The following is an 18,197-nucleotide window of genomic DNA, read 5'->3' on the forward strand; positions in this document are numbered from 1 at the left end:
TCCTTAAAATTTCAATATATCAAAACTTTTAACGAAGCCCTACGATAAATATCTGCTGTGTATGCATCTCGTATTCAGTTGTTATGGCTAGGAAACATTTCAAAAATAGCAGAACAATTAAAATGTTAGTAATTCGATATTCGTAATCTCCTTAATTTATGATTCCTCAGGATGATGTTTACTGGAGCAGAAACAAATTACCAAACTATCAGTAATAATATGGAAGTGTTGCTGAGTTTACTACTTACTTTCCTGTTTTACCATCCCAAATTTTAACTGATTTGTCGAATGATGCGGAAGCTACAAGTCTGCCATCTGGAGAGAATTTCACGTCATTAACCAACTGCTGATGACCAATAAGTCTTGCTACAAAATAAATATATAATATATTAAAGCACACATGATAATGTTCAGTAAAGTAAATCGATTAACTTTTAGATACATCTTACAAAATTTGGTATCCGCATTGAAATTATGCTTAATTGTAAATGTAAACTAATGTGGTTACATCATTGTCTGTCTTGCGGCTATTTGGTTAGCACATGAACCTTTGGTGCGGGGATACCAGGTTAAACTCCCACTGGAAGCTTAAGTGGTTTGCATCTATTTGGTCTAGGAATTAATTCGTGCGGTTGGTACGCACACATTGAAGCTGTAGTACAAACACAAAATACATAAATACCTTAAGAAAAATATTGTCTATCGCTAGCCACCACTTTCGCCCATCTGTCAGGCAATGTACGGATTCCGTGGCGAAAGAAGTCCTCATCCTTGGAAGCGATCCAGTCAGAGACCCATGTTTCGATATCTTCTGAAGAAGTAAACCGCTGTCCAATCAAATCGTTGTTCATGCAATCGAACAAGTAGTAGTCCGAAGGAGCAACGTCTGGTGAATACGGCGGGTGGGGTAAAACTTCCCATCCGACATTTTCTAAATAGGTTTTGACCGGTTTTGCGACATGTGGGCGAGCGTTATCATGTTGAACAATAAGTTTATCATATCTGTTCTCCCATTCTGGTCGTGTTCTGGCCAGAGCTTGCTTCAAACGCATTAATTGTCGTCGATAACGTTCTCCATTCATAGTTTCACCCGGTTGCAGCAGCTCATAGTACACCACACCTTTCATATCCCACCATATGCACAGCATAACCTTTGCACAGTGAATATCTCGTTTTGGTTGTGATGGACCTGGTTCACCTGGTTTCACCCAGGCCTTTTTTCGTTTAGGGTTCTCGTAGTGGATCCACTTCTCATCACCCGTAATAATTCGATGCAGAAACCCCTTTCTGCTCTGTCGTTGAAGCAGCAATTCGCAAATGGTTTTTCGTCTTTCAACGTCTCTGTCTTTCAATTCATGTGGAAGCCAATGTGACATCTTTTGAATCATTCCCATGGCTTTCAAGCGTTTGGAGACTGTTGTTTGATCAACGCCTAATGCTGCTGCAAGTTGTTCCTGCGTTTGACACGAATCCTGCTCGAGCAATGCTGTCAATTCTTCGTCTTGAAATTTTTTTGGCTGTCCAGCTCGCTCTTGGTCTGCCAAGCCGAAATCACCACTTCTAAACCGTGCAAACCACTTCTGACACGTTCGCTCAGCTAGAGCATGGTCACCATACACTTCCACCAAAATACGATGACTTTCAGTCGCATTTTTCTGCATGTTAAAGTAATGCAGCAGGACACCCCGCAAAAACACTTTATCAGGCACAAATTGCGTCATGTTCACTTAACTACAAACTGGTGTTGTTGACGCTTTAATCCACTGGCCTATACTACGAACGATACGCGATGACAGGGGTTTGCAACACATGTGTGGATACACGGAACTGTGGGACGCTCCGTTCGTTGCGCCATCTCTTGTCCACCCGCACGAATTAATTCCTAGACCAAATACAATGAACTCTTGGTCATTGTCTCACATAGCCTGAGTGCTGAGGGGACGTTAAACACCAAAACAATTACCAAAGTTACCGTGACGATACTCACAACTGTAGTTAACAAAAGTAAGTATTTATTTATCAGACATACTGAAGTGTCCTTCATTTACAGAGCAACGCTATTTGGAAATTTATACTCAACTTCTTACAATGACGAATTATTAACTACTTCTATTTATACTTACTAACCTAATATTGGGAGTTCGAATGCGAGTAAGCGAGATGAAAGAACAAATAGTAAGGCAATAAGAGAAAGTACCGAGGACTGGAAGAGGAACCATTATGATTGCTACTTTATTCTCCTCCCTTTCTGAGATCTTTTTCTGCTAGGTATTCTTTAAAATATTTTTGCAAATTTACATGTTAGTGTACATACGTATCGAATGTCTTATGCCTGTCTATCCATTCGTCAGTCTGTCGACAAGTATAAGAGCAAAATTGGCAAGAGATATCGAGACGCGGCTTTCTGGAATCGATTTAGCATCCTCAGAATAGGTCCCTCTTCCTTAACTCACTATTCAAACCGGAAGTGGTAGAATTCTACCATGTAAGATTTCAACCTTGATCGCCATAGAGCATAATTGGTAACAGATGACCAGATGGGGCTTTCTGCAATCAACTACGTACCCTAAGAATATGTCCAATATCTTCTCTTATCTCTTTTCTAAAATAGAAAGTGGTAGAAATCTGCCACTTTCAGTTCAATATTAATTTTCATAGAGCAAAATCGGTAAAAGATTGCGATAATTGGCTTTTTGATAATGACTTCAGCGTCTTAAGAATAAGTTCCTTCTCTCATTTACCCCTCTTGTACAACTTAAAGTTACAGACCTACTATTTCGAGTTTCAATATAGAATTTGCATAATTTGGAAGTCAATTGTAGTTTCACAATGAGAAACGAAACTCATTTGTTTGGAACTATTAAAGAAATTTTGTTATGAGAACGCAATCCAAATTTGCCCAGGAATGTAAGAATAGCATCCTTTCACAAAATGAGTATCCTATCCCTATAGCAAGAAACTCAATATTATTACCACCGATTAACCATTCTTGCAACAAGTTAATACTAGTATTCTAACACACACACACACACACACACACATATATATATATATATATATATATATATATATATATATATATATATATATATATATATATATATATAGAGAGAGAGAGAGAGAGAGAGAGAGAGAGAGAGAGAGTACATACATACATACACACACACACACACACACACACACACACACACACACACATATATATATATATATATATATATATATATATATATATATATATATATTTTCCAATATAATTTAGTGTTCAGACAGTATATAACTAAAACAGGATATACATATAACGAATACGCTTCTATCGACTCTGGGACGATGCGAGATGTACTGGAAACAGCAAATGGGAAATCACTATCTAAAGTTTTCGTTCTTTACAGAAAGCATTCATTACTGTATAGGAGAGATCGGGAATATTTGGGCCAAAATAATAAAAAGATTCATTGTTACTGTGTGCAGTACCGCATCAGACTTCTGTTCTGTTTTGAATTGTTGTTCCTGTAGAAGGTTGGAGTTTTTATTCTTCTCAATTTGCCGGGAATCTGAATATTTTCTTGGCAAGGTGATATGTAACACCTATTTTCTTGACATGATATATTATGTATAGTGCAAATAAGGTGAGAAAGCTGTTTAAGTGGATATATTTAATGAAGCAATTGGATGTGTTAAGACAATGTTATTATATTTCGGATACAATTCCTTACTCGCAAAAACAAATAACGAGGCTATATGAATCAATCGAAAATGAAATCAAATGAAATGAAATCTGTAAGTTTTACAGATATGCCAGTTGGGCTAAAGGAGACTGTGATGATGAGAAATGAATGAAATAGTGGAATGAAAAAAGTGGGAGGAAACGAGAGAACCCCAAGAAAACCCACGCACGCAGTGTTTGTCCACCACAAAATTCACTTGGCGCGAGCTGGGATCGAATCCAGGACCCCATGCACTAGAGGTGAACGCTCTATCACTGAGCCAGCGTGGCCCCAAATGAATCAATCGAATATTGAGAGAAGCACGAGACTGAAATTTTAACATAGCATAGTGCCCGCTAACTACAAATAGTGGACGGAGCGGTTTAAAACCAATTAACGGAATTTTATCAATAATAAAGTGGAATTTACATATAAGACGAATAACAATAAAATTGAGAAGGATTTTTTTTTTTAAATATTTCATATTATACTGGAAAGAGAAACGACTACCTCAAAGAGAATCCATTAAAAATTCCCTATACAACCCGTGTCAACCAATAATAGCCACGACAAATGTTACGATGTAAATGAATCAGAGAAAAATGTGTCAAGTGATGATAGTTAATATCTACGTATATCCCATGAATCTGTCAAAAAATAAGAATAGATTCGCTGCCAAGCATGTAAACAGTGATATCACGAGATGAAATGAAATTGAATTTTTTGGTTATGCCGGTTAGGCTAAAGGAGACGATGATAATGAGAAATGAATGAAATAGTGGAATGAAGAAAGTGGGAGGGAACGGGAGAACCCCGAGAACACACACACACGGTGTTTGTCCACCACTAAGCTCACTTGTTACAAGCCGGGATCGAACCGAGGACCCCATGCACCAGAGGTGAACATTCTAGCACTAAGCCACCGCGGCTACTACATCACGAGATGTGTAGAACCTTCGGGTGAAAACAATTATGTGTTCAGTGCTTGTAAAGTGAATATTTCTTTAATAACTTTTAAGGTCTCTTGGTTCGTAACTTTCGTAGTACGATGATTTTGATTTTTAACTTACTATTGCGTAAAAAATTCTAATTTGAACAAAATAACCTTCTCAAAAATAAATATTCTCTAGTAGATTTCATAAGAGACGTAGGTAGCAATATTTTTTAAAAATAAAAATAAAATAAAAGTACGTACTGCACAATAATGACTTAAACAGCCCCTCCATAATCCCGTGTATTTCGCAAATTTCATTTTCTGCTATTTTCACTTTTAATATTTTTTCTGAATAGCGGTTTTATAATGATATTCAATTTTAAAAAAATATATTATACTACCATAATTTATTAACATTTTCAGATCACAAGTAAGATCGTCTGTTGCATTAGTTTTGAGGAAAATCGATTTGTCTCTTACTATGCTCAAATAGCCCTCGCCTCCCCTAACAAAATCTGCTTACAGACAAGTGTCTTCAAACTCTTATATTATAATAATAGAAAATACCAGAGAGCTTAAACTGAAGTCACACAGGTAAACAATTGTTTACACCGCCTTGTGATTTTATATACACATCTGTCATTTATATCTGAACCCCAGATGCAAGGTCGTAAGAAGAGAAGATCAGCCAGAGTCAGCATTCAAATTTCAATAGCAACTTTGGGAACACGAGGTCAATCGATGTGTCCCAATCAACGTCAGCTATTTTCTTCCAATAGCCAGTCAATTAAGATAGACCACTGGACACGAGAGAGAGAGAATTCATAATTTTCACTCCTAGAAGAATCTTACTTTCCAAAAACACTCTCATGGGATACGTGTGTGTCTTGGAGTCACACCCATAAAAGCAGAGGTGAAGATCGAAAGGGCATTACTGGAATTAGAACCGAGGCGAGACTACCAACTCAAGTTGGGTAACTTGGGATCCTCCAATTCTACTACGATCCCCACTGGATGTCGAGGACAGGCTAAGTCACCAGGCACTATGATTTTCGTTTCAGTGCTATGAAAAAATAAAAATATACAACTTATAACATGTACACATCTATACTCAGAAACTGACTGTGAAAAATTAACGTGAACATTGCATTTTTTGTACACGTATATTATTCTCGGTGGACCCCAGTGGTAGAAGTGAATTAAGGTGGCTAAACCAACTTCACATCATTGTTCTTTCACTTTAGAAAAGCTCTCAAATCTATTGTTACTATCCAAGGTTTAATACTATTTAAAATGTATTTTTATACCTTTTCTTTCCTTAACCTTACAATCTACGTGTAAGACGCAACCCGAACTAACACCATATACAAGACGTTGTTTGGTGTGACATGCTTAAAGTTTGAACAGTATAACAATATGTGTGTCACTTTACAATATCATATTTATAAACATTGTTTCTCCCGGATATTCAAGGTAATGATAATTAATTTTAAATATTCTACACCAGAACTCACCTACAGGTTTCTTATCCTTTTCTGGATGCCATAAAAACAGTGTGAAATCATCCGAACCTGACAGCAGATATTCTCCGTTGTCGCCATATACAGCAGAATATCGTGCTAGTGCTCGTTTCTGAAGATCTTCATCTGAAACAAATTATTGCATACTAATTATAGTAACTATACTTTTTCATGAACATATATAAAAATGGCCATTTTCTTTCTTTGCGTACGTTGAAATAAATTAATTAATCTAAAACAAAAGAACACTTATTCGACAAAACATATTCATATAAAAAACATTTGAAGATTTATAGTAGTTTAAAAATCTTTAAACTTTTCAAGAGAACACAAAAGGATAAAATTAAATGCTATATTAAAAATAGAGGAAAACAATGGAAATGGTTAATATCGTTAACAGCTGAATGCTTAATAAATATTACATGTAGAAAAACTAAACATTAGCAAAGAACATTTTCGTGTGTAACGATGTGAAATTTCCTTATAAAGTAAATTGAAGAGTATTGTACCAACGAGGATGTGAAATGGGTACCATAATAACCGAAGATATCATGTAGTTTATTCGACAAATAATTTTTATTCATTGGACGAAAATTATATGGTAAATATTTTTTCTACATCGACCCAATCACTCTTTTTTTTTTTTCCTTTTAATAACAGATAAATAATACTAAGATCTCTGACAACTACGTCCAAAAATATTACGAAAAACAATTTAGGTAACAAAACTTAACGTTCTTGACTACGAACTTTTAAAGTACTTACTGCTGTAAGGTCGATACTGTTCCTTCTTCTCTGTCACAGGATCAAAAGGACCAGTTCTTAACACATAGTCGGTACTTAACGCCAATGTATTAACCCAATGAGCGTGTCCTTGAAGTGTTCGACAAAGAATTCCCTGAAATGATATTAAGAGTACCCTGTAGAAAAAAAGGTCCATTTAATATGAACTTTTATAAAATGTTTCGTCAGATTTGTATGCCCTCCTCGGTAAGTTGGAGTCCTTACTGGAGAAGTTAAATAATTATTTAATATAATGCATCAGGCCCTATCGTTTAGATAAGTAAAGGTTTCATGATTATCTTAAAAATCCTAGAAGTAATATCGCAAGATCTAATTAAGAATCTTTAAATGTTCCTTCTTAACTTTTGAACTCTGAAATTATTGCGTTGAGGTTGTTTCTACGTTGAGGTTCTTCCTTAACGTAGAAACTGAGCCCCGATAAGATGACAGAGTTTCGGATAACAGTAACAAGTCAGGAAGGTAGACTATGAGGCGAGCTTCATTTTCAAAATGAAGAGCGACACTTTATTATAACGACACAATTTTTCACTAAGTTTATTCTACAATACAAAAGATACTTTAACCCTGTGTCCCTAATGTGAACTGCGCTTCCATCACATGGTAAAAACACTTCCACACTTCTTAACTGATTAATAAATAAATAAAATGATACAAGATAGCACTCTTGTCTCCTCGTCAAAGGACAGAAATACTTATATTTCCCAACATTACAAAAATGTATTATAAATATACTCACAAAAGTTACCACTGTCAATAGATGTACTAAGAGTAAAGATGCAGTAAGTTTTAAATTACAAGAAACTGTGTGCTCACGAAGTAACTAAATGAATTACGTCGCTACCTTTTTTCAGGTTGTATTCTTTCATATTTTTGTAATCGATACCTAATATAATTGTTTTTAAGATCATACATAAATTCTGTCATTCGAATTGAAAGGGGAATACTATTGTGGTTACCATTATTTATTTCTTTTAAATGTATTCAGTCACCTAGTGCATTTCATAAACGAAACAAAAGTTTATACCACACCCTATAATATAGCTTACTCTATTTTCTTCTGCACAGAGTTTTGGATTACACATTTGTTCTTTTAATTACAACAAAGAAAAGAAAGATCTGAAATCGAATCAGGGACTCTTCGCATCAAAACTGAGAGCTCTACCAGTGATCCACCATGCTTCCCATAAATATTCTTCCAGTATTTCAGGGTGTAAGTATTAATCTGGCCGCAAATTAAAACATAATTATTCTGGTCCTTTCAAACACATGCTTTTATGTGCGCATGAGATAGATTAAATCTCGGACTTCCACTACAAAACTGATAGAACTACTTCACCACGAAATCTATTTACCATTATTTTAAAACTTCTTGGGCTATGTATGTTTACATTATTTTTTTTCTTTTTTCCTGAGATAGAAAAGGAATTGGGATTGTCTACTACGTCAAGTTCTTATTATTATTTGTATAAGGCAGCTGGGAAAAATCAACGAAACTATAGGAAAATTACAGAATATTAAATCTGGGACCTGCCAAAATGATTTTATTATTCCGACGCTAGTCGCCAATTTATACATTTCTATATTTCTCACTCTACTGTTACTTTATTCCCCTACTAATTTACACCTGGTCTTCCATTTTCACTCTCTAGTTTAAGTTCCTCAGTATAAAAAATATTTAACTGTATGAGAAAATTGAAGGAATCAATACATTCTCCTTATATTATGAAATTCTTTGATATTCTGAGAGTAAAAAAGTTCGAGACTGAGCCCGAATCAGGTCTTGCGTTTAGTATACTGGTGCACTGTTCACTATGTACCCAGTCCGCTTCCTGAACAGTCACATATCTTTCATTCTTGAGGTAGGTGTTCGTACTTCCATACCATATGGACTTTATCACAACTCCTGTTGAGTCTGAACAATGCAATCCAGTGTTTATACAGAAGGTTGATCGGTTTGTATCTGACTGATTTAGCAATCCTACCTGTGTAGTTAAGCCAGATCTATGAAATCAGCGTCGCTTTCAGTGTGGTGTCTAATTTTGCAGGCGTGAAAACGATGTGTTGGTACTCGTAAAATGCCAGCGAAAGTGGGCTGTTATTAGGAAGAGTAAATCACGGCTCTTTTCCATGCACATTTCTCATACAACCGAATACTAAGTATCGGGAAAATGTTTATCTGTCGGAGTAGTACAGGTAAAGATATCTTGGCCAAGCAAACACATAACAGAAAATTCGCCAACAAAAATGGGCCCCCTTCGTAGTTACAGCGAAAAGTGTCGCGTCAGATGCTTCGTGGAATTCATCAACTGGTAGACCAGCAACACCCATCATCTACACATGACAGCCCAAAGATAAAATATAGCGAAGGCCATTGTCTGCCAAATCATTTGTCGCCGTCTTAGCTAGCGGTGCGTACATAAGAGCCAAGTTCACAATATCCTGTGAGGCTACATTGCTGAACTAAGACAAACTGCCCCAAAACCCTACGAAACGCACTTGGCAATATCAAGAACGTTAGAACGTTTGTAACACTAGATGAGTCCTATATTTCTCACTATCAATTGTAACATTCGGGCAATTACAAACCATGATACATCTGACGAGGGACATACCAAGTTTTACCGCTAATGCAGCGAGTTTCCCTACAGGGAATCGTGATTGTAGAAAAATACGGTTACGGTGGGAAGATACCTAAAGCGGACAAAAAAGTGAATATGAATTTTGTCTATTTCTAGGAAACCATCATGATCCCTTATCTATCGGAAAGACATCTCTCGTTTAAGAATCAGGTGTGAATCCACATGGACAGTGTGAAACGAGAATCCGTGCTACTTCTTTTCAAGATATTCCTATCTGAAAGTCCTGAAACCAGTTAAATCGGTTTCTGTGCATTTGGTCTGTTAAAAATGTTTGGTCTGAAGTCTACAACATTGCTCTCACTAGCCTACGAAAAACCAGCTGGGAAGAATGAAATGGAATTCCTATGTCTCTGCTCCAAAGTAGTTTGTGCGTGGTCCGATATAAAATAATTTGTAATAGAAGCATAGTTTTGCACAGGGTAAATAAACTTTGAAAATCTGTTGGATTTATAAGTCGATCAATCTTCTATATTCATGAACGGGTTACATTAAAGAGTAGATTGCAAGTGTAGTGGTTAGAGCCCTCGAACGATAAGCTGGAGACCCGGATTCACTTCCCGATTATTCCGCAATTTTTCACTTTCAATTTTCAACATCGAATTGACTTTACATCTTTACATTAAGAGGATACAAATCTATCAAATGAATATAAACTAACCTCTACTACTCACATCATCTGCTCGCCAAACTTTCACAGTTCTGTCTTGAGAAGACGAATAAATAAGCCCTGATCCACCCCACTTTAAACACGTCACACTTTTAGTGTGGCCTGATAATGTGATTTGTGTCTGCCCCAATATTACATCCCATATTCTGATGTCACCATCCTTGGAAGAACTGGCTAACCTTCTACATTCAGCATTTCTGAAAGAAGAAATACGTCTGTTAACAGAAAAGTGTAACAATATTACAATAATAATACTATTAATAATATTATTCACTACCATCATCATCAATGACACTACTACACATGAATGAATCTGAAAAGCACGACCGCTGTCTAATTACGGTGATACATCACGGCATCAATTGTCGTTTTTATTGTTTTTATCTTCTTAAATTAGGGTTAGCAATGTCTTAATTCAAACCAAGTCCAATTCCTTTACGAAGCTTGGTCAGCATCGAAAACTTTAATATCAGAGAAAATCGATGAGAAAATCACGCATATCAAAGGTTCATGAGCTACCCATTCGGATACACAGAAGTTTACTATGTACTTAACAGAAAAAATGTTCTATCTTTAGCACTGTTGCCAACTTAAGATCAAAAATGAGAATTTTTATCTTACATATTTTTTGTTACTGTATTCTGGACGAAAATGAAGTTTCATTGCGTCTGATCACTTTATAAAACAAGTTTGAGCCATAGTTCAAGTTGTAGAGCGTTTGCTTCGCATTCGGGAGATCGCGGGTTCGATTCCCGCTGCCGACCATCCTGACTAGGGTTTCCCTCAGTCCTACCAGGCAAATGCCGGGATGGTACCTACCAAAACCAGGCCCTGGCCGATACCTTCCCAAATCCTTTCCATTGTTATTGTTGTTAAATATCCAGTATAAAATGGCATCTGAGCTGTATCTGGTGACTGTTAAATAAATAAATAAATAAATTTGAGGATTAACAAACAGAAACTGTCCTTGTGTATTTTTTCAAACTTGAATGCTGACTATTCAAACCACAGAGTTATAGAAGTACAATCGGCGCCACTATCAGATTCCAGCTACTAACGTATACCAATTGAATAGTAATTTGTTTTCCATTTCTATGGCGAAAGGTAGTCGCTTTCTCTTTGTTTCAATCTGTAAGCGATGTTATCAAGTGAAGATTTAAACAAGATTTCTGATTAGAACTCGCTTATCAATTATTTAAAACACAATGTTACTGATGGATTAAAAGAGTATAATATTTTCGGTGCATGAAATAACGCAATGGTTTTTTAGGTATATATATATCTATATATATCTATATATATCTATATATATATATATATATATATATATAATTGCGCCTAAGCGAGATATACGAGCTCCCTCGTGGCTAAACAGTTACCGTATACGCCTTTGGCACGGGAGACCCGGGTTCAATTCTCAACGGGAGCTCATATGATTCAGATTTCACGTTCAGCTGTAGGTCCACGTCTCCTATAACCTCGCTGCTGAAAGGGTGTTAACTGAAAATCAAATCAAACCAAATCTAAGCAAGATATAGTATGTTGTGTCTACGCGAAATATGTTAATCTATAGGGCAACCAACTCTATGCTTTATACAACTGTATATTATGCTTTATTTTTCGTTACATTATTCTTTATTATGCATTTTCCTAAATAATGCCTTAATATGCTGTTTCTTCAATTATACTTCATTTCTAAGCATCTCTATTACAAATGTATATGAAACTATTAATTTTTCCCACTAAAATTACATCAATAAATACTACATCATTTTGTGTAGTTTTCCTTAAACAATGTTTCCAAGAAGAAACACGTAGCTGCACTGTAGACTTCTCATATTTAATGAATTCAGAATAAAGAGTACAAAGTAGATTACCACCTTGTACTTTGAAATGGTCAGTTGAGAATTCTCTTACTCTCTGAGATCGCATAAACTCTTGATTTTGGCATCTTGGAATAAGCACAACCAGCCTGGTCTGCCTTTCTAACACAAAGTGAGGGGGAAAAAATCCTTCTGAGCGGAAAGTGCGGAGAGAGGAGGAATTCAAACTTTCCATTGTTATGCGTAAAGGTAGTTGAATTCCATTGTTTGCGGCATAGATAACAGCCTTTGTTGATCATTTTTTCTTTGACACAAAATATATTTACATATTTTTGTTTGATGTACACATATACAGGTTCTGGAATAAAAAGCATTAAGCATTATGCTTTATTTCTGTAAATTATGCTTTATTATGCTTATAAAATTAGCAAATTTGGATATGCAAAATGGTCAAAATCACAGATATGATACCAACCATAGGTGAAAAATTCCATTATGCTTTTACTGCTTTATGGTTGCCCTGTTAATCTATAAATTAATTAAATAAAATACATACTTCTGCTAAGTACGAGAAATATCCCTTAAAAGAGCATCATTTTAACTGTCGTGAACATTCTAAGCTTAACATGCAAATTACCTGGAGGATGAGTGGTAATCTCTCTTTGTAATTAATAATAATTATTTCTATCATACAATATAGTTCCCAGAAGACTTCTACGAATTAAAAATAATTACGCTCCTAAATAATAATTATGTTTTATTTAGAAAATTAATTACGTCGTTGAAATAAGCGCAAGTAACACATTAAAATTTTAACGTATTACTCGTAATTTAATTATTACGAATACCAAGAAAAAAATACATTGATGCATGTTAAACCAAATCAGTATTTTATCATCTTGGCAGTCATCAGAAAATGAAGTTGGGACTGGTGTTCATGAAGGAAGGACTCATCCGATTTGATTGACAGATTTGATTAAGAAACATGAATGGTCCTTGGAGAGCACGGTGGCTCAGTGGTAGCGCGTTTACCTCTGGTGCGTGGGGTCCCTGGTTCGATCCTAAGCCAAGTAAGTTTGTGGTTTACAATATCGTGTCCGTGAGTTTTCTCGGGGCACTTTCGTTTCCTCCAACTTTCTTATTCCACCAATTTCTTCCATCATCGTTCTCTTGCCTTAATCATCGTCTCCCTTAGCCTAAAGGGAAAATTATGGGACATTAAACTGAAAGAAAGATTTATGGTCCTTGACTACAAGTTTGATTAATGGTTTTCAGGAAACTATCAAGTGCATGGTCATTTAGAGTACAAAAATGAGATTGCTGTTGCTTCTCAAAACATTAATTGGAATTTTTGTGTTCAAATTCTTGATCAGAGGAAAATTGTGATTTTTCTTTCTTTAGCAGATAGAATTAGTAAGGGTTTTAGTTTTCAAACGAAGGGGAACTCTAAATAAACAGTGTACGAAACTAGTACTTCGAAAATTGTGGTAACCTGGTTTGCCCGAACTGAGAAATATCCCAGGGAATTTCTTTGCTCCGGAAGTAAAATTTTCCCTAGGGCCAACTCCTTGAAATCATCACTGTCTAGAATTATTCCTTTGTACGATATAGTTTAAATTAATGAGTGATTCGTAATTGCACAATAGGTTCCAAGCTTACGTTTTCACTTGAAAGAAATAATGACGAGATCATTATTGTTAACAGACATCAAACCAATCTATAAATACACTTTTGACAGGTAACTTTAGTAGAATCAAGGATACACTGAAAACGTTTGACAAGATACAACAATGCAATAAAGCACTCATGGCACTTTCAAATATTAACTTTTGGAGTCAAGTGGCTAAAACATTTGATTAGATTTGAATTTAGCATCCGTGTCAGTAGCAAGAGAGTCAGTATATGAGACGTGGACCTACAGCTTAACATGGGATCCGAATCACAAGAGCTCTTTCCAGAAATCGACCCCGGGTCTCCCATGCCAAAGACGCATCTGCTAACCATATTGCCACGAAGAGCTCTGAGTTTGGTTAGATCTTGATCTATGGTGTGGAAGATCCGGGTTTGGTTTCCGGTGGAAGCTCATGTGGTTTGGATCCCACGTTGAGATCTAGGTCCACGTCTCATATAGCCTCGAAGCTGAAATGGACGCTAAACTCAAATCAAATTAAAATTCAAAAACTTGATCTGCAATTAAGTGCTTGCCTCCAGTACAAACTCGAGTAGTGGATCGGATACCACTGTAGAAAGTGGTCCGTCTCATCTAGTCCCGGAACTGAAACCAAGTCCAATCGATCAATCAACTGACAATGCATATATTAATAAGGCTATGTGATACATATTTTTTAGTGTGTGTTTTATGCAGCATGATTAATGCACAGACATATTTTGCTTAGATTTAATTTCATCTAGATCAAGCGGAATAAAACAGAAAGTGACAGCAAAGATTAAACTGTAGTACATACGATACCTCATATTATTGTTTCAATCACTTTGTGATGATGTGCGAATATTTAAAAATGTACTGAATGCTTTAATTAATAATAAACAATGATCGCTGTATTAAACAAACATATTTATTCCTTTTTGCAACCATGCATTCAACTTGTGATCTTGCTTACACTTCATGTCAGCTTTACGTGGCTACTGTCACTAGGGATGTACACAGGAAATTATTTCGAGAGGTTCATAACTTTTCTGGCGTCCAAATTCAACATGAGGATAAATTACATTAAAATTTATAAAATTACTCCTAAAATTACACTATGTTTACAGAAAAGTCGGGATTTCTAAAGGTCCAAACCCCCTGGATCAACTCCCTGGTACGTCCCTAACTGTCACTAATTTTCAGTAGATAATTTATCAATTGCTTTGAGGTTTTCTAACCTTTCCTCATACATGATTAAAATAATACGAACTTTAACTTTTAAGGTAGCTGACGTGAGCAAGGTCGCTGCAGTTCGAGGAACCGGAAGTGGGCCACGACAATAGTTTTATACATTAAAATACTTCTTCAGATAAATAATTTTCCCATATCTAAAGATATGGGAAACTTCAGCGTGAAACGGTGTATCATTTTCTCTTTTAAATGTCTCTATGCAGCGATAAGCCGCACAAGAAACTGAGATTTTCTTCCTTCAAACCAATGTCATTCATAACACACAATGCCACGCAAGCGTGCTTTTGCCATACTCACGCATGGTTTAAGGGCAACTCGTTTGCAGTGCTAATTGTACCTCAAGAGTTTATTTTATAACTCTATGATCCATACTATTTTCCAACAAAACTATGTGTAAGCTGGAATTTGATTGAAAACTATGCATATATTCCATATGATGGGTCTGTGTCTTTTTCCCCTTAGCACATCAAAAATATAGTTCATTCACTCCAGTATATATATATATTTATGTTTAAATCCAAAATTCATTGCTTACCTGTGTATTGGCTCCCACGACAAGGACGTGATCCACTGTTTGTGGCCTCTAAGTGGTTTTCCTATTTGATTTCCATCTTCTGGATTCCAAATAAATATTTCCCCATTTTTACACGCTGAAGCCAACTTTTTACCATTGGGAGACCAAGAAATACATAAAACCCAATGTCTGTGTCCTGAAATTTACGAAAATGTTCTTATAAAAGAAGTGGAAATACAAAATATTTCAAAACAGAAAGGTTGTCTCAAAACAACTAACAAAGTGTTGAAAGAAACTATAGGTACCTTAATCAGTAAGGAAGTGATTATCTTTCGTGATGTACTGACCACTGAATCGAAAGCAAGTGCCCCAACGTTCCTGATATTTTTCAAATGCCTTCCTGAATTCTTCTTGTACGATGCTGTCTAAGAACCCATGACAAGCTCTTATGGTTTATTGATCAGTCTTAAAACGTGTTCAACGTCATCCTTTTTTAAATTGTGTTGACAAATCTCGACTACATGAAATATCGAATTACTGAAACATTCACTTCTTGAAGTAAGAAACAACTGTTTTTGATCATATGTGATCTGGCATTACCATAATGCAATATCGACTGTTTCTTTATGTGTGTTCGTTTTCGTGCCACGTGTTTCTTCAATGTCTGCAGCATTGTTCTGTAATGATCAATATTTAGTGCAGGTCTGGGAGAATAATGTGTTCATAAATCATACCTCGACAGTCAAAGAATGCAATCAACATGCGTTTTCCAGCTGATTGTGACAGGCAAGCATGTTTTGCCATAGGCATTGGCCGCGATTGTGAATTGTAGCTTTATACTTTCCTCCAGAAGAGGAAAAGTTTTTCCTACAGATTTCTTACGTTTGTAGCACCATTTCTTTTCACTTTTTTCTAAAACCAAACCTCAAACACTTGTAGGTACAGAAACAACGCTCACTCAATTTTTACCTAACAAGAAGTACACGTGCTACACATATCTGCCCTATTCGAATAATCGGACCACAGACTGTGAAATGTGTCAAGTTTACACGCAGTGTTGACAAATGTCGATATGGATTTTCTCAGCTGTTCAGAGAAAATCTTTATACATATTTAACAAAGTTTATTATTAAAATTGACTTTAAAAACACGATATATATGTTGTCTTCACAGCTACGTTCTACAAAAATTCTGGACCAAATGTTTCTGTTAGCTAACGAAAACAAAATTCCAGAAAAAAAAAAACTATAAAGAAACTATGCAGTTACGTCTGATAACACAGATCTGAAAATTCCAATATCACAGATTATTTTGAACACAGCAAATTTAATTGGAAGTAATTTTTCTTAACTTCAAACGGAGATAAAGTTACCTTTGCAGGTGAAATGAGGAGTTTGAGTATAAATATCCCAAAAACGAACAGTCATATCCCCCGAACCAGAGGCCAAGCGACATCCATCAGGACTGAAACTTACAGAGATGACAGCCTCCGAGTGACCCGGAAGAGAACTGCAACACAGAAAGTAAAAAGTAAAAACAATAAAATACAATAAAAAACGCAGTGTACACATTGTAATATATTTAATAAATAATATATGCATTATGTATATTGGGCATTGTACGTACACTGTAAATGCTTATGCATTTTTATAACAAAGAAAGTAAAGTAACAAATTTTATAACACTGACTTATTTCTGCACTACAAGCTACTAAGATTTAGAATGATATATTCTGTAAAGTGTCTCTCGGAGCAATCACGACGGCCCGGATTCGATCTCCGACAGGGTCGGGATTTATTCTCAAGTTCTATCAAATCTGTCAAACAAGTAAAGCGAAGCCTCTAAATAGTTAGACATAGGTAGTTACGGACACGGTTATGATAGTTTATTTTCCGTAAATGAGAAGCCCTTTACAGAGAGGTTACAAAACTTTCAGATTACTCACGGTTCATGTAGAAATTGTATGCAGCTACAGGAAATACAGTACAATATTGTAAATGCATTAGTCATAAATGTAAAAATATTCTAATATCGAAATACTGTATTCAGTGTTCAAATTACTTGAGGAATGAAAAGAAAATCCACCTTTGTAAAGAAACAAAAGTACCACTGGGGGAGGTTTATATGGGAGTCTACTGCAAAATATTCTGTAATAATTTTCTCCTCAAGTATAAGTCGAACCTCTACAAAGTTCCTTAATTGGCTTATTGATTACACGAAGGCTATCCAGAAAGTCATGTTTCGGCGGGGTGATGCTAGGGGCGGGGCGAGCGCCGCCATTTTCTGCAGGAACTTCCGTCCACTCAGCGCGCATCCAGCTGTAGACGTGTGTAGTTTGTGTTGCTTCTGTTCTGTTCATAATTTATTGTTAGCAATAGTGCTCCGATCTGAAAATCCCAACAGTTGTGAAGTGAGGTCAATCATACGAATTTTGTTGGCAAAAAAACACTAAACCAATTGTCATTCACCGACAACTGTGTGAATGACGATAAAGACGTAATGAGTAAAAACGGAGAGAGAATTTGGTACCTAATATTAAGGATGGCCGCACAAACGTTCACGATAAAGAATGAAGTGGGCGACTGAGCATTGTGATAGATGAACTGGTGGCAATAATAATAATAATAATAATAATAATAATAATAATAATAATAATAATAATAATAATAATAATAATAAAGGGTCATGTG

General features: G+C 35.8%; 1 protein-coding gene across 2 annotated transcripts in view; it reads right to left on the reverse strand.

The window, feature by feature from the left end:
- Positions 1–18,197, reverse strand: part of Nle (notchless protein homolog 1) — a 51,534-nt gene that overhangs the window by 9,938 nt on the left and 23,399 nt on the right. For both annotated transcript variants that reach the window (XM_081771472.1, XM_081771473.1), the window contains exons 4-9: positions 16,880–17,016; positions 15,529–15,703; positions 10,276–10,468; positions 6,927–7,059; positions 6,156–6,287; positions 249–366 (exon numbers count right to left, since the gene is read on the reverse strand). In XM_081771472.1, coding sequence (XP_081627598.1) covers positions 249–366; positions 6,156–6,287; positions 6,927–7,059; positions 10,276–10,468; positions 15,529–15,703; positions 16,880–17,016 — 888 coding nt within the window. The remainder of the gene's footprint in view (positions 1–248; positions 367–6,155; positions 6,288–6,926; positions 7,060–10,275; positions 10,469–15,528; positions 15,704–16,879; positions 17,017–18,197) is intronic.

This window comes from Thermobia domestica, chromosome 9 (assembly GCF_964235325.1).
Source record: "Thermobia domestica chromosome 9, izTheDome1.hap1.1, whole genome shotgun sequence".
Lineage (NCBI taxonomy): Eukaryota > Metazoa > Arthropoda > Insecta > Zygentoma > Lepismatidae > Thermobia > Thermobia domestica.